We start from the raw sequence: 22,317 nt of genomic DNA, 5'->3' as shown, positions 1-22,317 counted from the left end.
CAACGTATTCTTAAAAACCTCCAACAATGAAGATTTAACAACCTCCCCTGGAAGCCTCATCCAGAATTTAACTACCCTTAAAGTTAGGACGTTTTTCCTAACATCTAACCTAAATTTCCCTTGCTGCAGATTAAGCCGATTACTTCTTGTCCTACCTTCAGTGGACATGGAGAACAATTGATCACCATCCTCTTTATAACAGCCCTTAACATATATTCAGACTTATCAGATCCCCCCTCAGTTGTCTTTTCTGAACACTAAACATACCCATTTTTTTTTTTTTTAACTTTTCTTCGTAGGTCAGGTTTTCTAAACTTTTTATCATTTTTGTTGCTCTCCTCTGGACTCTCTCTAATTTATCCACATCTTTTCTAAAACGTAGCATCCAAAATTGGACACAGTATTCCCGCTGAGGCCTCACCAGGGCTAGGCAGAGCAGGACAATTATCTCCTATGTCTTACATACAACACTCCTATTAATACACCCCAGAATGATATTTGCCTTTTTGCAATTGCATCATATTGTTGACTCTCATTCAATTTGAGATCCACTATACTTTTCAGCAGTACTACCACCTAGTCAGCTGTTCCCCATTTTGTAGTTGTGCATTTGATTTTTCCTTTCTAAGTGTAGTACTTGGCATTTGTCTTCTCTAAATTTCATCTTATTTCAGACCAAAAGCAGCTTTTCCTCTCCTGGAATTGACACCTCCTCATCTGTTATTGGGAGTGGACTACATCCACCCTGATTGAATTGGCCCTGTCAACACTGGTTCTCCACTTGCGAAGTAACTCCCTGCTCTCCATGTGTCAGTATATAATGCCTGCATCTGTAACTTTCACTCTATGCATCCGAAGAAGTGAGGTTTTTACTCACGAAAGCTTATGCCCAAATAAATCTGTTAGTCTTTAAGGTGCCACCAGACTCCTTGTTGTTTTTGTAGATACAGACTAACACGGCTACCTCCTGATACTTTTTGAGTAAGTCTTTCAACCAGCTGTGTACCCACCTTATAGTAATTTGCTCTAGACCACATTTCCCTGTGAGACTGTCAAAAGCCTTACTAAAATCAAGATATAGCACATCTACTATTTCCCCCTAGCTACTAGTATCTTACCAGGAATCAAAGTTAGGCTGATTGGTCTAGAATTCCCCGAGTCATCTTTGTTCCCTTTTTTAAACATCGGTACTATGTTTGCTCTTCTCCAGTCTTCTGGGACCTCATCTATTGTCCATGAGTTCTTGAAAATACTTGCTAACGATTTCAAGATTGCTTCAACTATTTCCTAAAGTACCCTATGATGAATTTCATCCAGCTCTGCCAACTTGAACACATCTAACTTAGCTAAATGTTCTTTAGCCTGTTCTTTCCCTATTTTGGCTTGTGTTCCTTCCCCCTTGTTGTTAATATTAATTGTGCTGAGTCTCTGGTCACCATGAAGCAAAACTGGCATTAAACGCCTCAGCCTTCTTGATGTCAGCCATTATTAGCTCTCCTTCCCCGTTAAGTAGAGGACCTACGGTTTCCTTTGTCTTTCTGTAGTTCCTAATGTATTTAAAAAGGCTCTTATTTCCTTTTATGTCCCTTGCTAGGTGCAACTCATTTTGTGCCTTAGCTTTTCGGATTTTGTCCTTACATGCTTGTGGTATTCTTTTGTACTCTTCCTTATCAGTTCATCCATGTTTCCACATTCTGTAGAATTCCTTTTTGATTTTCAGGTCATTAAAGATTGCCTGATAGAGCCATATTGACCTCATACTATTCTTCCTATCTTTTCTTCGCATTGGGATTGTTTGTTGTTGCACCCTGAAGATTGAAACTTCCAGCTCTCCTGTACTCCTTTTTCCCTTAGATTTTCTTCCCATGGAACCTTACTTAACATTTTTTTTTAATTGGTTAAAGTCTGTGGGTTGTTTTTTTTTTAATTCCACTGTCTTTATTCTGACACTCTCACTCCTTCCTTTAATTAGAATAATAAACTCTATCATTTCTTGATCACTTTCATCCAAATTGCTCTCAACCTTCAGATTTGCATCTCCCTGTTGGTCAGAATCAAGTCCAGAATGGCTGCCCCCAGTTACATCCTTGACTTTCTGAAATAAATTGTTGTCCCCAGGATGTTCCAAGAACTTATCAGAAATATGGTTTTGCCATCTTACTTTTCCAACAGCTGTCTGGCTAGTTAGAGTCCCTCATTATTACCACTCCCTCCACCCCCATCCTACATGTCTCCCTTTGGCCCCTCATGACCAATCCCTCTCACCCCCATACCCCCATCCTGCAACATCCCTCTCCCACCCCCTCCTACATGTCTCCCCCTGGCCCCAAACAGCCAATCCCTCTCACCCCCATTCTACATGTCTCCCTTTGGCCCCGCACGTCCAATCCCTCTCACCCCCATCCTACATGTCTCCCTTTGGCCCCGCACGTCCAATCCCTCTCACCCCCATCCTACATGTCTCCCCCTGGCCCCACACATCCAATCCCTCCCACCCCCATCCTACATGTCTCCCTTTGGCCCCACACATCCAATCCCTCCCACCCCACCCTCTGCTCCCAAAGCACTTCCTCTGCGCCCCCCCTCCCCCGGGCTCCCTTATCTGCCCTCCAGGCCCCCCCTCCCGCCAGGTGAGCAGAGTTCCCCGGATGGAGCTCGCCTTGGTAGGGCGGGGCTCGTTGCTAGGGAAGCGAAGGCGCCTCGTCTCTGTCCGGTCGCCAAGGAAGTGAGACCGGTTGCCAAGGCGGCCTGTGGGGCCGGTTGCTAAGGAAGTGATGGCTTGGGGGCGGGCGTGCGGGTTGCCAAGGAAGTGAGCGGTGGTCGATCCCCCCGTATCCGGTGCAGCAGGAGCGGCGGCGGCGGGGGAGGGGGCTCCATGGTGACAGCGCAGGTGAGTTCCGCTCTGACCCCCGCCGCCCATTGACAGGGTCCGAACCGGGCCGTAAAGGGCCCCAGCTGGGGGAGGCACTGCGGGGGCGGGGGGCTTCGTAGCTACCGGCAGGGAGCCCCCTCCCCATCATAGGGGCGAGCAAAGGAGGGGCGGCAGCTCTGTGGCACACGCGTATGCGCGTCTGGGCGTGAAAAGGAGAGATGGCAGCCCCGTCGCGCACGTGTGTGTGCAAAGGAGGACCGGCAGCCCCTGTTGCACACGCGTGTGCGCAGCTGGGCGTGCAAGCGAGGTCGTGCACTCCCCCGTTGCACACGTGTGTGCACATCTGGGTGTGCAAATGAGGGTCGGCAGCCCCTGCTGCACACGTGTGTGCCCCCATCGACGTGCAAAGGAGGGTCAGCAGACCCTGTCATGCACACATATGCACTTGGGCATGCAAAAAATGGGACAGCAGCCCCTGTTGCACACGCGAGTGTGCACCTGGACATACAAATGTGGGATGGCAGTCCCTGTCGTATATGCGTGTGCGTATCTGGGCGTGCAAAGCAGGGACGTGTGTGCATCTGTATGCAAAGGAGGGATGGCAGCCCCTGTCATGCATGCATGTATACACCTGGGCATGCAAAGGAGGGACCAACCCCATGAGTATAGAAAGGAAGAAATCTCTCATTTGGGCATGTAAATGGGCACTCTTCTTTCCCCCACCCCTTTCCTATGACTGTGTCAACCTCCTCATCGGCCTGCTGTGTATTTTCAGAATGATTTCTGTGGCATTACAGGCTGTTGCATGATCTTATAACCCACTGCAATAGCTTTGAGTTCTCTCCACCACAAAGTTCACTATTGCTCAGCTGCATTTATTGTGTGTTATCATGACACCTAATGTCATATCCGAGATCTAATGTGTCACAGTCCCTACAGTATAGGACTGTTAGTCTGTCTAGTGTGGTTCTCGTGTTGGTTTGAAGATGAAGGCCGACACTCAGAAACGTTGTGATCTCATAACCAGAGATGAAGTTACAGCCTCAAAAGTACAAGTAGCTTGGAGTTTACATAACTCTCTGTAAGCTCTGGTTTCTCTCTCAGTGGGAGGGAGGCATCTAGGAAGTAATAATGCCCAAACAGTCTTGGGATGGTAGTGGGCAGCAAATTAAATATGGGTTTGCATTGTCAAATGGCAGCAAAAAAAGAGCAGAGGGGTGATGGTCCCTTTCTGTGGTGTGTTCACACCTGGGATAATCTGTTCAGTTCTGGGCACTTCTTTAGCAGAGAGTGAGAGAGAAGAATTAGAGGGCAAGCGCAACAGAGAGGGGGTTGGAGGTATTGGGTTCTGAGAAAAGATTAAAAGAACTAAATGCAGTTAAGTGAGGACGTAAGTCTACAAATATCTGAAGACCGTACAGAGCAAGAGGGGAATGCGGTTATTTAGGGTGATGCCTGGTGGTATAAGTAGAACCAAAGTAATGAGATGAGATTATGAAAAGTAAGAACTAGGCTGCATATTAAGAAAGTCTTCCTGACAGGAAAACCTGTTAAGTTTTGCAGGGAAGTATAGCTGCTCCTTTGCTTGGGAGTGTTAAAAATAGAGAGGTTAAAGCACACTGGCACATGTCCAGTTTGGTACCAGTCCTGCATTGGCCCCAGGGGCATAGACTGGTTGGTCCAACTGTGCACTACTATCTCTGATTTCTAAAATTCTCTGATGATTAAATGTGACAATTTGTGACGTCACTTATTTTTTCAGGCATGACTTCATAGTGTATTAAAAGAGAATAGGGCTTAAAATTCTTCCTGCAATCATTGAGGGCAAAATTTAAAATACACTAATCTCAGTCTTGAAGTCTAACGGATTAGAGGCAATTTGGGATTTTATCCAGATCTCTTTGGATGTACTGGTTTCATGAGGAACAACTGTTAATCATAGCATACAAATAAATGGTGCTGTGACGTAAAGCAAGTGATAGTTTACAAGCTATTCTATCCCATCTATCTCCAGCTGTTTCTTGTAGTGAAAATTTTGCAATATAATTTTTGGTGACTATAAAATATATAGTTTAAATTTCCCTTTAGTTTTTAGTTGAGACAAATTTCTGTTCAGATTCCCCAGAATAACGCATAATGCTTTCACCAGGAAGAAGAGTTCAACTAATTAATTGATACACCAGTAACTGTTAACAACAGCAGCCAACAGCAATGGAAATGGATCATGATGAGTTAGCATGACAATAGTGCAAATCAGGGGTGAGATAAGATGAAAGAACTGACTTGTTTGTGGCAAAAGTAGATCTGAGGTGTGCATTTGAGCAAGGCAGTCCTAGGTGGTTGACAAATAGACAACATAATTCTCACTAAATATATATAGGATACCAAACTGTGAGAGTGAGTGGTTGATTCCTCTGCTGTTATGTATATTTTCTCTTACATTCAAGATGGCCACATATGAATAGCAATATGCTCTTGTACTGAAAAAAAAATCTACCAGAAGATTAAATGAACCTAGGATCACATAATCCTAGTCAATATCTTTTGCGGAAGGTGCCAGAGATAAAGGCAAGAGGATAACATTAAAGATAAAACACACCTCTGGTTCTGGCTGCTGAATGAATTTCGTTTGTGAATAAAAAGTTAGTCTGTTGTTGATAAGGTACATCCCCAGCAGTGTTAATTGTTGTATGGTTTTTGTTTTATTTTTCATAACTTTTTGGCCCAAGAAGAATCTGGAGAATATGTCCTGTATATAGTTTTGATTAACAGAGTCTGCTTCAAAGAATCCTGTAGGACAGTTTGGCTGCTACAAATGTTAGTTTAATTTGTTTGACAGAAGAGTGCTACTGAAGCAGTTAGAGATAGTCCTATTCAGAGATTAACCACGTTGATTAGAGGTGGCATTTCTGTAACAGATCATAGCCCATACTTTCAGAATCTCATGAGCATTTCCATGCCTAATTTGAATGTACGTATGGTGGTAAAGGTGTATACAGATGCGCATTCATTTTTGTCCATGCAGGTCTGAGATATTCTCAGTTGCAGGAGACTGAATGCCAGGGCAGAAGTGGAGGGAGCAGCATATATTTGGGTGGCATTCACAAGTTTATCAGCAAAGAAGGAGGGCATGGCTTTGTGTGCTTTTACAAGTCTTGAATCTGACTTTCATATTTTCTCTTGAGTGGCATTTTAAATATATATTCCTTTCTGTCCAGTTAGTGAGCCTATCCTTATTGGAGTTGTAAATCAGGAGGGAAAAGATCACTGTATTTTAGTCAGTAGCATCTGGAGACTCATTGGCTATACACTGTATTGAATCCTTTGTGCAAGTTTATAAAGCACTGCAGATGCTCAGCCACTTTGGTCAACTCGATGCACATTCCGGATCATCTACTTTGAGTTCCAAGTGTCTTCACATGGCATAACTTCTCCACTCAGGGAGGCAAGCAGTTTCCATGAAGACATTGAGATAATTTTAAAGGTCTTACTGAAATTTCAGTAAATATTATTACATGTGTTTCTTTGGTGCTCTAAGATTACCTCCTGTTCTTATAAATGCCTTGTTCACAGCATGGGCATTGGGATAGAAAATGTTTTTGGTCCTCTAGCTGTACACCTGAACTTCTCAGGAGGTCCCCTCAAGTAAAGAGACAGAGACAAGATGCAATTACAGAATCAAAAATTTAGTCCTCAGATGTGGTATTTTTGCTATAGCTCCAGCTAGCATTAGAATAGAGGGAAAGCACTGAGGGAACCAAACAAATTGACTTTAAATACTAGATGGGCTTTTCTGAATTTGCTTTATACTTAGGTCCAGCTGTTGGAAAGATTTCAAACAGGCATCCTTCTTAGAGGGTTCATTTTTTAAAAATTGGTTTGTCTGAAACCTTTCAGTTGCATTTCATGAGCCCATCGATGAATGGCTACATATTTTCTTTTAAAGGGAAGCTCAACGTGCTAATGACGAGGGATGGATCAGCATGTTTCACCATCTCCAGGTGTCTCCTCATTACAGAACCCATAAACTGCAGGGCTTTGTGAATCAAATTGTTCTGTAGCATGAGTTTTGTCTAATGCAGAACCTTGTAAAACCAGATGGCATTCAATCACTTAGTACTTTAGAACTTGGATGTGGAATATATTTCATCATTTTTGGGTACTGGAGCAGAGCTGGCCTATACAAAGAATCCAAATAAAAGTATATTGGGATGGGAATAATTATGGCATAGATCTGTTGAAAACTGTTGACCCTATGACATCTAGAGTACACATGGCTATCTTCAGCTTAAGATGTACGAGTTGAAGCTGGGGGAAACTGGTGTTAACTTTGCAAGCCCCAACCCTAAAGTAGCAGGTACACTAGAAGAAGGTGGAGTATGATCAAAGACCTATGTACTTTTTGCTCATGTTATTTATTTTGATATTAAGTTAAATTTATTTTATTCTTTCCTCTAATTTTTAAGGACATGGTCCTCAGCCTCTCATAAGAAGTGGTGCAAATGAGCCTTAAACCAGCCTTAGGAGGGAGGAATGTTGGGCTGATGTAAATCTGGCATCCTGAGTCTCCCATTCTCCGTCTCTCAGCTCCATGCAGAATATGTATTGGGGCAGGCTGTGAGGGGATAGAGGCATGATGGGAGTTGGAGGACGAAGATCCAGGACCAGACTGCAGTGCACTTCGCTGATCCCTTGCCAGCTTAGTTGTCCTAGGTTGTATAAGTTATAATAGCCTATGGCTGATCTAACTTGCACTAGGGGCTGGTTCAGGACCAGAGAGGCATAAACACAACCTAGAGCCATCTTTATGGCTTCTTCCTATCCGCTCCACTATGCTAACTGTGAATTGGAACTGCGTCCTCTATTTTTAACATGCTACAGATGTTTCTATTGCAAATGCATAACTCCACCATAGATGTTGGTAGGGAGGAACCTGAAGGTTTTGGCAACAATGCGGGAGGGAAGCTGAATTTTGCAGCTTTTAACACTGAATGGGAATATTTCTTCCATCCACCTTGTGAGCATAGTTGGCGGTGACTTGAAATTTTGTCATAACCAGCAATGCAGTCCTTAACAGCAAAAAGCTGTCTGACTGCGCCTGCCCCAGCATCATCCACTATCTCTAACATCCGCAACAAGCACAGTAGTTAAATTAAGTGTTGATATTTAATTGCCAGTTGTTTTCAGAGTTAACACACCATTAAGATGAATGGGGATGGTTTACTCTACTTTCCCAAGTGTGCTGCCAACTCTGCCTTGGGGGCTTTGGAGCGGAGCCCGGAGTTGGAGCGTGGAGGAGCAGTGGAGCTGCAGGTTTTTGCCTGGAGCTGGAGCGGAGCCGGAGCACAGCTCCAAAGCCCTTTGTGCCAGTTCACATTGAAGGTTTTCTTTGCAATGATAAGGACTAGAAATGCATTTGTGTGTGTGCGCGTGCGTGGATGTGTGTGTGTATGCATGTGAGAGAGAGACTGTTTAGCCCTGGTACACACTACAAATGTATGTCAGTATAACTACATCTCTCAGGGGTGTGGAAAAACCACACCCCTGAGTGACATAGTTATACAAACCTAACTCCTGGTATAGACAGTGTTATGTCAATGGGAGGGCTTCTCCTGTCAACATAGCTATAGCCTCTCGGGGAGGTGGAGTTACCTATGCTGATGGGAGAAGATCTCCCGTTGGTGTAGGTAGCATCTTCACTAAGCGCTACAATGGCACAGCTGCACCAGTGGAACTGCAGCACTGCAGTGCTGTAAGTGTAGACAAGCCCTTAGATTCTGCCACTTTTCTATCGTGGATAGTAGATTCTGCATTAAATTCCAGGGCTCTGGAAACACAGACTGCACACAGCACTAGGTATAATAGTTGAAAGGTGAAAAGAAGCTTTATGGGTTTCTCTTGAATCCTGGCAGCTATGGCAGTTCCATTAAAGATTTATTATGCTGTAATTAGACCTACAAAAGGTGACTTAAAATGTAACAAAGAAAAAGCATCCGTGGTACTTTTCCAGGCAATATCTTTCCTTTAAGAGATCCTAGAGATGAGTTTTAAACCTATGGCAGGAAACTGAAGCACTGCATCTTTCTGATGACATAACATGTAAATAACATAGGACTAATTAAATCTGAATCCTGACCCTGAAATGCCAGAACTGAAATGTGACTCCCTCCAGAATCCAGTGTATTTATATTTGATTTCCAAAGAACCTCACAATCTGTCAGGTGCTGCTGCAGTAAAAACAGTCAAGGACAATTTTTAGGCAACTAAAAATGCAGGCATTTAAAGCTGGTACTGCATAAGAGGATGCACAAAGACTGCTGTTCACCAGTTCCTTTTTGTCCTGCGTTGGTGCTCTGTGACCTTCCATTTCTCTGCAGGATAAGGGCAGCTGAAGAGGGGGAGGCAGCAGCATTAGGTTAATGCAACTGTTTCATGTCTCTTCCCTGAAATTAAATGTGACATGCCAGGAAGAGTATTGGCAAGGGAGTGGCTACTGTAAGCGCCTCATTATGAAATGAAAATGTTTAGTAACAGAAGGTAGTTTTAATCAGAGGCAACTTTCTAAGTATATGTATAATTTCTTCAGATCTGTCCTGAATTTATAATTTTGCTGGATGAGTTGTAGCACTTGATCTAAACACTGATTGGGTTCCTCACAAGAACCTCTAAACAGCATCTTTAATGCAGTAGGCAGCAGCATAAGCACCAGCAGGGGTGAAAGTAACTTAAAGGACTTACCAGTATGCGGGAGTCCTAAGCAGGGGGTGTGGCCTCAACCGGAAGCGGTGTGGCCTCAACCGGAGGGGGGGAAGCCTTTGGAGCCTTAGGCCCTTTAAATCTCGATTTAAAGGGCCCCAGGCTCTGGCTGCAGCAGTGGTGGCTGGGAGCCCTGGGCCCTTTAAATCACTGCCGGAGCTACCAGCTGCAGAGGCGGCTGGGAGCCCCGGGGCTCAGGGGCCATTTAAAGGGCCCAGGGCTCCAGCTGCCACTACCGCAATGGAGCCCCGGGCCCTTTAAATCGCCAAAGGAGCCCCGGGAGTCCCAGCTGCCACCACTACCCCAGGGCAGCAGGGCTCGGGTGGCGATTTAATGGGCCTGGGGCTCTGGCCGCCGCTACCGCCCCAGGCCCTTTAAATCTTCGCTGGCTCTGGCAGCAGGGCTCTGGTGGCAGTTTAAAGGGCCCGGGGTGGTAGAGGCGGCCGGAAAGCGGCAGCTTTGACCTAAAGCCTGCAGAATTAAATGAGTTGAATCTGTGCCTTTGCACAAAAATTTACTGAAAAGTAGTCACATGCCCTTTCTTTGTTTATTTCTAGGTTTTCAGTGCTCCTGGCCTTCCTGGATCACCCATCTGTCAAATCTCCCCAGCCACCGTCCTGTCATCATGTCCAAGTTAAAGAGTTCTGAATCCGTCAGGGTGGTGGTGCGGTGCCGGCCAATGAATGGGAAAGAGAAGGCAGCTTCATATGATAAAGTTGTTGATGTGGATGTCAAGTTAGGGCAGGTATCAGTGAAGAATCCCAGGGGAACATCTCATGAGCTGCCTAAAACCTTCACCTTTGATGCTGTCTATGACTGGAATTCCAAGCAGTTTGAACTTTATGATGAGACCTTTAGACCTCTGGTGGATTCTGTCCTGCAAGGGTTCAACGGGACTATCTTTGCCTATGGGCAGACTGGGACAGGAAAAACATATACAATGGAAGGAGTGCGTGGTGATCCTGAAAAAAGAGGGGTCATCCCCAATTCGTTTGACCACATCTTCACCCACATCTCTCGATCTCAGAACCAGCAGTATTTGGTTAGAGCTTCTTATCTGGAAATATACCAAGAAGAAATCAGAGACTTGCTATCAAAGGATCAGTCCAAGAGGCTGGAGCTGAAAGAGAGACCAGACACTGGGGTGTATGTGAAGGACTTGTCATCTTTTGTCACAAAGAGTGTCAAGGAGATCGAGCACGTCATGAATGTGGGGAACCAAAACCGCTCAGTTGGTGCTACCAACATGAATGAGCATAGCTCCCGTTCCCATGCCATTTTTGTGATCACTATTGAGTGCAGCGAGGTGGGACTTGATGGAGAGAATCACATCCGTGTAGGAAAACTCAACCTTGTGGACCTTGCAGGCAGTGAACGCCAGGCCAAGACTGGAGCGCAGGGGGAAAGGTTGAAGGAAGCTACCAAGATTAACCTCTCCCTTTCAGCTTTGGGCAATGTTATATCTGCCCTAGTAGATGGTAAAAGCACTCACATTCCATACCGGGACTCAAAACTAACTAGGCTACTTCAGGACTCACTAGGTGGCAATGCTAAGACTGTGATGGTGGCCAATATAGGCCCTGCCTCTTACAATGTAGAAGAAACTCTTACTACCCTGCGATATGCCAACCGTGCCAAAAACATCAAGAACAAACCAAGAGTTAATGAGGATCCTAAGGATGCACTGCTACGAGAATTCCAGGAAGAAATCGCTCGGCTCAAGGCACAATTGGAAAAACGATCTGTTGGCAAAAGAAAGAGGAGAGAAAGGAGAAGAGATGGTGGGGAAGAGGAAGAGGAGGATGGAGAAGAGGGTGATGAAGGGGATGATAAAGATGATTACTGGAGGGAGCAGCAGGAAAAGCTGGAAATTGAGAAGAAAGCTATTGTAGAGGATCACAGCTTGGTGGCAGAAGAAAAGATGAGGTTGCTAAAGGAGAAGGAGAAGAAGATGGAGGATCTGAAGCGAGAGAAGGAAGCAGCCGAAATGCTGGGTGCCAAAATCAAGGTAGAGTGCTTGTTGGACTCCTTGACGGGAATGTTCTCTGGGTTTAGGGAAGGATGGCAGATCATCAAATTGGGATGCTAACCATGTAGAGAAAGTTTCAGAGTAATGGTGAGGGGGTATACCTGGGTCAGAATAATGGTGAGGGGGTGTGCCTGAGTCAGAAGTTTTCAAAATCAACTTTATGTAGAGAGAGGTGGGAATTCCTTAAAAAATGAATTTAGAAGTAGTGGTTCACATTTGTCAGATGTTTTATATAATTTATGAACTGTGGTTGTAGAACCTACTTGTAGGACCCTGGGAAGTCAGTACAAGAGATTAAACGTGATATACACACTTCTTATTATACTGTAACTTATAAGTAACAAGCTTCATTCTGTTACTGATTATTAGTAACTTATATATGTGAAAGCCTCCATGTCAACCTCTCAGACAAAATGTGGGACGGATTGCCATAATGCAGAACACAAGACAAATTACTAGTGCATTAACCTTACAATTATGTAGGATTTCACAGAGAGAACAATTTACATAACAACAGGTTTAAATTTGGATGTTCAGTGAGTGACACCCCTTATAAAGGAGAGTTCAGTGGTAACTATCTAAGGAGTCATTACTGTTTTTTAAAAAGAATGAGTTACATGGCTGCTTGAGAGGTTAACCTCTCAATATGTTTTTTTCTTTCAGGCAATGGAAAGCAAGCTCCTTGTTGGAGGGAAAAACATTGTGGATCACACAAATGAACAGCAGAAAATCTTGGAGCAGAAACGTCAGGAAATTGCAGAACAGGTAAGAGAGGGGGAAACAATTTATTATTTTGTGGCAAATAGCTGCTATTCTAGACCTTTCAGAAAACATGAAGGTAAGAGAAACTATAAACTAGTGTTCCTGAGATTAATGATTGATCCCTAGCCCTAGTTTAATGATTACTGGCAAAAGAGAGAGAAAAAGGGTTTGTGTCCTTTTTACTGCTTTATGATGTACAGAGAAGGCGTGTAATCTTTTTTTCCTCATTGTTTTTTACATTAGAGACTCTGGTCCTGTCTTGGTTAGAAATTTCTGTGGTGGAGAACTAATGAAATGATATCATCATAAGACCCTAGAGAGCGAAAGCTTCAGCAATTAAATGAGGGGAGGGATATTTAGTCAGACTATTTACAACTTTTTCTATTTTGTGTTTTTGTTGGTGCATATTTAACTGCAATGACTAATTAAGATTTTGGAGAAAGAAAGTCCTTGCTACGGTTTCAACACTCCCACTCCTTTAACTGAGCTTATTCACAATAAATATCCTATGAGGCGTCCAACAAACCCTTCAAAGTCAAATAAACACAGGGTTGATGTTTTAACAACTTGAAATTGGAATCTAAATCAAGAGTCCTGGATCCCAGGCAAAAGGGACGCCTTGGATGTGGCTTTCATGTATGCAGGCACCGAAGGCAACAATATGACAGTGTTGATCTAATCTTGTTTGTGGTATTCCTTAGAAACGTCGGGAGCGAGAAATCCAGCAACAGATGGAAAGTCGGGATGAGGAAACATTGGAGCTGAAAGAGACCTATAGTTCCCTACAGCAAGAGGTGGACATCAAAACCAAAAAACTCAAAAAGGTAAAAAGTAAATAATGCTAGGTCAGATGGATTAGAAACTGAATGGCACTGCATGTGAAGGTGATAGCAACATTGAATAGTCATTGCTCTGGTTCTTCTCACCTGTTCCAGCTATTTTCCAAGCTGCAAGCTGTGAAGGCAGAGATCCACGACCTCCAGGAGGAGCACATCAAGGAGCGTCAAGAACTGGAACAGACCCAGAATGAGCTTACCAGGGAGTTAAAGCTAAAGTAGGTCCCATTTAGAGTGACCAGACAGCAAATGTGAAAAATCGGGACGGGGGTGGGGGATAATAGGAGCCTATATAAGAAAAAGACCCCAAAATCGGGACTATTCCTATAAAATCAGGACATCTGGTAACCCTAGTCCCATTGCTCCATATGCTGCCCTTAACTCTTACTAAAGGTATTTTATTCTTGGGAGTGGATTGCAAGCCAACTGCTTATAGAACAAGAGACAACTAGAAATTCCTCCTCTTTGTCTAGGACTGTGTTGGAGAGGTTGTGGGATGTTAATGAGATGTTAATTCTCCTATTTGCATATGTCCCATCTTTGTTCTTGCCTGTTATCTACAGGCACCTGATTATTGAAAACTTTATTCCCCTGGAGGAAAAGAACAAGATCATGAATAGATCTTTCTTTGATGAAGAGGAAGACCAGTGGAAACTGCATCCCATAACCCGGCTGGAGTGAGTTTACCCCCTAACCTTACTTTAAGACTGGGTCACATGAAGACTTCAAGCTGGCCAGAGCAAGATTCTCCACACAGTTTTAGCCTCATCCAGCAAGAGTGCTTAAAGTCAGAATGAAGTTTTAGCCAAACTGTAACCTGAATATAGTAAAGGTGAAGGCAAAGTTAGGAAAATTCTAACCTGTGAGGAGAGGAAGGAATTTCTACTGATAATGTCACATATGCACCTCTACCTCAATATAACGCTGTCCTCAGGAGCCAAAAAATCTTACCGCGTTATAGGTGAAACCGTCGGAGTGCGCAGCCCCGCCCCCCCGGAGCACTGCTTTACCGTGTTATATCAGAATTCGTGTTCTATCAGGTCGCGTTATATCGGGGGAGAGGTGTGTATAGATATAATCTTCCAAAGGATTGCAAATTGCTTTGCAAACTACATGTGGTATTGTGTTCAACATTAAAAACAGATTCAACATATCTACCATAGTTATTTCCTATTTTAAAGATAAGATATCTCAGAGGCCAGTGTATAGAAACTGTTGGCAAATCCTGACTGTATATAAGAGGTTCCAAAGAGCAAATGTAGAATGAAAGGGCCAGAGGAATGTACATCATCCTATGGTTTGTACTATAGGAATGTGTAGGAATCCCATAGTAAGCTCAAAACAACAAATTGGAGAGGCCAACTTGTGAAGGACTGTATCTAATACTGCTTGCTGGGTTTTTACTGTCCTGTTGGAGCACATTCCCAGGTGCCTGTAGCAATCTTCTTTTTCCAAATAGATACACTGGATTGCCTCAGTGCATTGCAGATCATAGAATCATAGAATCTCAGGGTTGGAAGGGACCTCAGGAAGTCATCTAGTTCAACCCCCTGCTCAAAGCAGGACCAATCCCCAACTAAATCATCCCAGCCAGGGCTTTGTCAAGCCTGACCTTAAAAACCTCTAAGGAAGGAGATTCTAAGGAAGGAGATATTTTGATTTATTCAAATAATGAAAAACCTTGTCAGTTTTTGGCATGTGATCGATTCAGTACTCATCTCCTTTTCAGTAACCAGCAGATGATGAAAAGGCCAGTGTCAGCAGTGGGATATAAGAGGCCTTTGAGTCAGCATGCCAGGATGTCCATGATGATTCGTCCAGAGGCCCGGTACAGGGTAAGCCCAAACATGGATGCAGCCTGCATCTCCTTACCTCTTGTGTTCAGAGGAGTATGAATTTCTGAGGATATATAGTTGTCCTACATAAACTGTGACAGATGCAGAAGACTGTGGAGAGGAAGCCTCCCTCTTGACATATTAAAAATGTGTCTTAAACCCAGCAGTCTGGTGTTGCTCAAGAAGAGTTTATGACCTTCATGCTGCTGCTAAGTTACCTTCACCTGGTGTTGATCGAAAGTGGTAAAGTAAAAGCTTAAGCAGGGTGATAGGAAAGTCACAAGCCAGAGAGAATGAAGTGGCCCGAGAGCAGTCTTTGTGACGAGGGTAATGTGACCACGCACACATGGGATATATACATTTCCAATCAATCTAGGAGTTCTGGTAACAATCCTTATCAAAGCTCATCAAAGGAATACGTCAGTATAGTGAGTGGAAAGTCTGAGTATGTGTGGACATTGATGGTTCTGGTTCTGCTTCCACTTTCTTAGGCAGAAAACATCGTGTTACTGGAGCTAGATATGCCTAGCCGAACAACCAGAGACTACGAGGGCCCGGCCATTGCTCCGAAAGTGCAGGCTGCTCTAGAAGCAGCTCTGCAGGATGAAGATGAGATACAGGTGGATGCCTCCACTTTTGAGAGCATGTCAAATAAAAAATCAAAATCCAGGTGAGTCAAGTTGTAGAAAGTAGGTTCTGTCCACCTCTGTCCATTGGACCCCAGTCAGCAATGTAGGCATGCATAGGGTCACTGTCTGTCTGCAGGACTGGTCAGTGGGATGAAAACTAAATTAGCCCTGAGGTAGGTGGAGAGAGATGAGTAAATAAGGCAGAGGAGCAAGCTGAGATTGATAGAGAATTATATCCAGTCAAACTCATGCAGCTTTTGGGAGATTCGTTTTGATGTGTAACAGGCAACTTTCTTTGTTTTTACTTCTTCAGGCCTAAAACTGGAAGGAAATCGGGGGGATCCTCTTCCTCGGGCACCTCTGGGTCTCAGCTCTACCCACAGTCCCGGGGGCTGGTTCCTAAGTAAAAACAGCAATTCCTCTCCAGGGCGTGAACAGCACTTGCCTTCTGAGAGCAAAGACAAGTAAAAACCTGCAGAGAGGACTCTCAGCCAGACTCCAAGCCCTTTCCTTTGGGGAATAGCAATGGCCTCTTTGCAGTTTAACTGACTTGTGTCAAAATGTGCCAGTCCCAGGTGTGCTGAACCTTGCAGGAAAAGATTTGCTCACAATCTAGCAATCAGCCCCTATTGGGAACAGATTTTAGTTAGGAAATCAGAAATGCATGAGGTACGTTAAAGTGTGTTAGAAGCAATGGGAAGCATGAGGATCACCTCACAGCATCGCCCTCTCTCCTTCTGTTCCAGCCCCCTTGCTGTACTGGGCTCTCTTGCTGTTGGGCAACAGGAAAGAGTTGAAAGTCATCTCAACAGAATCAACTCTCCAGAACCTCAGGATGAAAACTTAGTGAGGTTAAAAAGTGGAGGGCGTATCCAAACTTGACTAGGTGCATTGTTTTCCTCTTTCTATTGAAAGAATGGCATCTTCATCTGGGGTTAGAGTTGGGTTGAACAACCCTGAGACGGGCAGGATTGGAGATCTGTTTCCATGCACTTCACAGCTAGACCTCTCCGCTTCCCTTTAGAAATGTAGAACAAGAGAGGATCTTGGAAGTATATTTTGCTCCTGTAGAATGGAAGCAATAGAAACTGAAGTCTCTATCTGTTTACAGACATCAGTAAGAGCTCTTCTAAACTGACCTGCTAAAGACTCAACCCCTACTGGCAGGGACCACCTTGTCAAAGAATAAGTCTGCATACCAGTGCCAGCTCCATACTAGCACTCTTCTCCATCCCACACCTGGCATTTTAGACCAGCGTCCATACTGAATGTCTAAACCCTACAGCGTGTATGGCCATTTTCTCAGATCTTCCACCATTTGTAGGAAATGTAGATCTAGCTTGGTGCTAGGTCTCTGCCAGGAGGCACACATGGCCGGTTCTGCCATTCCCTATGACGTGGATGGAATCTGGAGCACTATGAGGCAAAGCCATATTAGACTGCACTTTTCCGATAAGTATGCAATCTGTCCCTTGATGTTATGAGGCGCTTCAGTGCAGGAGGTGCCTTTTGTGTCTCATCGTGCTCCAAGTTAAGAACATTCCCTTTTCAGTCTTAAGCTTTCCTGAATACAGTGAGGCTAGTTGGGAATGAGGGCCATGTGTAATCACCAGTCTGGGGTTGCAAGGAAATCTGATATAAATCCCAAGGATGGTACACTGAAATTGAAAGGGGAAGAACTCCTGCTTTAGATGGTGTCTTTTCAAAGTTTGCCCTATGACTAATATCACAGGCCTGCTTGGTCCAGTGGGGAGAGGGGAGCTGCTGTATTGGATGGGCTCAGAAGACAGAGTAAGATGTTCCTGTCTTGCGTCTCACTGTTCAGCTTGTAACTTTTAGTTCCTTGTATATTGAGAGTTGGACTATTTTTTTTTTTTCTTGATTGTTGTCAACTGTTGTCCTGTGATTGTTTTTACCCATTACCTTTCCCTTGCAGATGACCTCTCCCTAGACTGACCAGTGTAAGAGAACTTGCTTGTTTTTAGAAATACTCTAATGTAGGGACTCTACTTTATGTTCTTGTTAAGTATCCATTGACTGACCCTGTCCAGTCTGGAAAAACTCCATTGTATCTGACCGCCATGAGCAGAAGGAACACAACACTTCTAGCATAAAGCTCTCCTCTGCATCTTGCTGGCATGGTGCCTTGGTGAGTCAGCTGCTCAGGTGGACTTGGGTTAAGTTCTAACTCAGCTGCTTTGATTCAAGGAGTATATTTCTGGATGAGGGACCAGATGAATATTTTTTTAAATTTTGATGCGGGGAGGAGAGTTTTGCCTATGGGTGAGGGAGGAGCCATCTGCTCATTTTCTGCTAACCTAATAATGGAAGCCTGGCATAACCTTCCTTTTTATAAACCACTGTTTCTGTACAAAAAGCCTTTTAATTCTCTCTTGTGGTATAAAACAGAGTGTCAACGGTTCCCCCCTCCCCCCCCCGGTATATAATCTTGTTTACTTCATAATTGAAAAGAGGATTGTATGGTTTAAGTATTCAGAGAATTGAAATGAGATGAAGTGACTGTATAGCCTGAGATGGTAATATATACATGATATATCTATGCCTCTTCACTCACCACTATTCCATTGGGTTTCTGTATGAAATTTGTAAGATTTCCCATGTGGCAGGAATAAGTACATTGGAAATCACAGCCCAAACCCAGACTGTTCTGCTTTTACTGTTAATATGCTAGAATGGCTATACCGCCGAAAGCCCTGTTTTATAAATGTGTATAAGTTAGGGTGAGAGAAAGGGAATGGGGTAGGCAAAGTATAAAATTGACTTTTAGTTACCTTTACCCACAGCTCCATTTTAAACAGTATGTCCAGTGAATAAGAGATAATAAGCAAATCTCAGGGCAACAGCAGCTTTCAGCTTCTCACTCTGATTGTCCTACCCCTTTAGATCCATAGGGTACGTCTACGCTGCAATTAAAAATTTGTAGCTGGCCTGGGACAATCAACCTGGGCTTGTGGGGCTCAGGCTCAGGGGCTATTTAATTGTGGGGTAGACATTTGGGCTCCGGCTGGAGCCTGGGCTCCAGGACCCTGCAAGGTCCCAGAGCTCAAGCTGGAGTCCAAGCCCGAACATCTACGCCACAATTAAACAGCCCCTGAGCCTGAGCCCTGTGAGCCCAAGTCAGCTGGCACAGGCCAGCCACGGGTATCTAATTGCAGTGCAGACATTTTGTGGCAGCGATATTGGGATGAAATTAATGCATTTGTCTTAAGTTGTCCAACGTTAGTGAAGTTCTGGATCGACATGTCTAACAAGTGATCCTGCCAGGCGTGTGCCTCTCTACTGCATGTAGGTATGATCTGAACCATCTGGGCTTCCTGCAGGCGAACAGCCAAAGAAGACAGGAAATCCACCAAGTTCCTGGAAGAGGCCCTGGGAGAGTGTGCACAATCATTCTCTTCAGAGGAGTGTTTAAAATCCTCCTCCTCTTTGCTCTGCTCTGTATAATTGGATACAATTTTATTTTTCAAGTTACGTGCAGTAAAGATAGCTTTTCTGTTCCAGAGTCAAATCCCACACGAAACCGAACACATAGGAATTACAGCACTTAAAATTCTTAATATAGGTCTGATCGCCCTTTGTTGAAAGGTTTGCATGCTGCTTGAGTCTTATAGAACATATACCTCTGTGATGACCTTTTGAACTGTAATGATGCGTTATACAGACTTTTGGGTTAATACAGAACTCTCTAGTTGTAGTCCTTCCTCACTGTGTCTAGATTCATTGCCAAGTTTCAGAGAAGCATTGATTCCTGTAAATCTGGATATTTTATCTGTCCTGTCTTTTAATTTCTGATACCTGACCATACAACCAGGCCTTAAAAGGGGAAGAAGTGATTCTTGTGGCTTTCTTTCTACAGTGTTAAACACATAGACAAATGAGAAAAACATATGTGCACAATGCAAAAGCCATAATCAGATGCTCAGTTGGAACTGAACAAGAACAGTGGTGCCTGGCTGCTCTGCACCGTGCAGTGGTCATTTAGCTCCCTATGATCTAGGCACTTACTACCTTACCCTCCTCAGCCCAATTTCTCTTGTTTCTGGAATGAAGTGCCCAAGGGTGCTTGTGGGCACAACTGTCTTTGTGAGATTTCACTCCTTGGTCTTACACTGATCTTGACCTTTTCTTTGGTGACCTGTAGACAAAGAACATCTCTAGTTCTGTCAATAGGTTTTACAACTTATATTTATTTGTATCATCTCTTTTGGCTAGGAATGTAAAAGTGATCCTAAAATAAGATGTGTAATAAAATCAATCAGATTTATTGTATCTATCAAAACTTGTCCTTTTTTCATTCTTAAATGAATTTATAAATCATTGCAATGTTCACAGATCCTTAGGTGGCTGTAAAACACCAGGCCCTCGTTCTATTAGAAAGTGTCTGCAGAAGCTAGCCTTATTATAACTAAACAATGGAATGTAAATGTCATTGTGACAGGTGACAGACAGAAGCCCCAGAGAATAACATACTCGTTATTAACAGAATATGTATAGTTCAAGCCATAGCAGCACAAACGTCCTCGTTCCCCTCCCTGCAAATGTGGTTCACCTCTGCCTTGGAGAGACCACTTGTGGGGCTGAGAGGGTAGGTTAGTCCTTTTGTCCTTTCTGCTGAGTGACAAAAAGGGATCCAGTTAGTGGTAATTATGGTGGAGGTTTTTGTGATGTAAACATCTGGAAAATGGAGTGAGACCACTAAGCTCAATTCATACAAGTCATTGTGTGGTCTCTAATGAAAGTTTAGTATTTTGATTGGGGTAAAAAACACTGTTTTTCTTTCTGTTTATTTAATTTATTAAGTTTTATAAGCAGTAGCAAGTAATGCTACCTTGTCTTTCATGAAGCCTGGTGTTCTGTTCCTCAGATATTTTGTGACATGGCATGGTGAGGGACCTGTGTCCAAAAAAAAAAGCTCCAATGGGAAAACCCTAAGCATTAATTCTCTTCAAGCTTCTCTCACTACACCCACTCAGCAGTAAGACCCAGCTCTACAAAGGTATTTAGGCTCCTAACTTATATTGATATAAATAGAAGGTTGAAGCCTAAATACTTTGAGGAACTGGGCCTAAATTCTTTGGTCAAGGAAAGTAAGATTGGAAGTGCACGCAGTCCCTAATTTTTCTCATGAGAGAGAAGTAAAGAGAACCACAGTGGTCAAGGTTATTAAAGCAAGATAGCTGCAAACCAGCGCTTGTGTTATTTACATTGCTTGAGAGCCTTGACATCTACAGGACAGCAATTCAGCTGATTGTAGAAGATAAAAGAAACGAGTGTGATGAGGAGAAGGTGTCTTGGAAGCACTGAATACAACTCATCACTAAAAGCAACTGCAAGCTGGCCTTGAGAGTTTGTTATAGCAGGAAGACTTTGTGGTACCAACCACTTAGTTAGAGGGCCATGTTTTTACAATTTGTAATATTTATTTTACCTTTTGAGTTTTAATTGCAAAAATTTGAGTTTTGATTATGTATTTATAGCAACCTCCTGGATCACAGAATATAATTAGCACCCAAATAACTATATGCTGTTAATTTGTTGTATTCTAGTTAAATACTGTGGTATCAGTCAAATATTCAAACTGTTTCTCTTCTCTCCTGCCTCACCACTCCTGCTTCTCAAAGGGCATGAGATAGAGAGAGGCTTTATGTTATAAGATTACAGGGTACCGAATATATGACTAAATCAGCTCTTTAAAACAAAATGGTTTGCTTTCAAATTGTTCTTCTGGTACTTTTTCTCCTATTACTTTAACTGTTGACTTTTGGCATTGGAAGTTGTGATTTTCACCGCTTAGGGGAAAATATCTCACTTTTTAAATGAGAACAGGAAAAACATGATTTTTTTTTTTTTTAAATTAAACAAATTTAATCTACTTTGAAAGCATATTTATTCCTCAAACATAAAAAGACATACAAAATTAAAAGCTTCCAGTTCTATAAGTAAAACACAAGGGCATATTTGTAATCTGCAGTCTACTGTTAATGTCTGTCATTTTTTTGTATCTAATCTTAGATATCAAACATACATTTCCCAACTTATTTGCTATTTTAGGACCTAGCTCATTATGAAGTTTTGATCAAACCTATGTGAATGAAGCTCTTACTGATGCTGAGTTGGCTGACCAGAAGTGCAGATCCTCAAAAAAAGGATTGTCAAAACACTGATTTCAACTGTCCTGTCTCCAATGATTTTATCTCCACAAATTTCCAACATTTTGGTGCAAAAACCTGTGACCCATCCTCCTTCACAAACAGAGTTGGGACAGAAATCTGTACCTAAAATTTTGTATACTAAAAGAAAGGAACCGAGGATTATATATACTCAGCCACATTTCAGCCTTTTCTTCTAGTTCTGGGATAAAGGTACAACCTATTTGGGATCGATTATGTTTGATAAATAAAGGAAAGGGTTCAATAGCATCTCTGAGGGGTTTTTTTGTTTGTTTTATTTTATCTGTGCAATTCTACTCCATCAAGCCCGATTCCACCAAGACTGCACCACAGTGCCATTTGCCTGTACTTTGTGAAGTCCCTATGAAACCACCTTCCTTTGGCTTGATAAATATAGTGCCTCTCAG

At 43.2% G+C, this 22,317-nt stretch overlaps 1 protein-coding gene across 1 annotated transcript; it reads left to right on the top strand.

The window, feature by feature from the left end:
- Positions 1 to 2,864: 2,864 nt before the first annotated feature.
- KIF3B (kinesin family member 3B) lies at positions 2,865 to 18,730 on the top strand. Its single transcript, XM_024200880.3, has 9 exons — positions 2,865 to 2,890; positions 10,186 to 11,636; positions 12,321 to 12,422; positions 13,121 to 13,243; positions 13,355 to 13,473; positions 13,819 to 13,932; positions 14,985 to 15,090; positions 15,582 to 15,760; positions 16,033 to 18,730. The coding sequence occupies exons 2-9, from the start codon at positions 10,254 to 10,256 to the stop codon at positions 16,124 to 16,126; spliced, it is 2,220 nt and encodes a 739-aa protein (XP_024056648.1). The 5' UTR covers positions 2,865 to 2,890; positions 10,186 to 10,253; the 3' UTR covers positions 16,127 to 18,730.
- The last annotated feature ends 3,587 nt before the right edge of the window (positions 18,731 to 22,317 follow it).

The sequence above is a fragment of the Terrapene carolina genome, unplaced genomic scaffold (assembly GCF_002925995.2).
Source record: "Terrapene carolina triunguis isolate 2854851 unplaced genomic scaffold, T_m_triunguis-2.0 Scaffold130, whole genome shotgun sequence".
Taxonomy (NCBI): Eukaryota; Metazoa; Chordata; order Testudines; family Emydidae; genus Terrapene; species Terrapene triunguis.
This window is presented reverse-complemented; position numbering and strand designations above follow the sequence as displayed.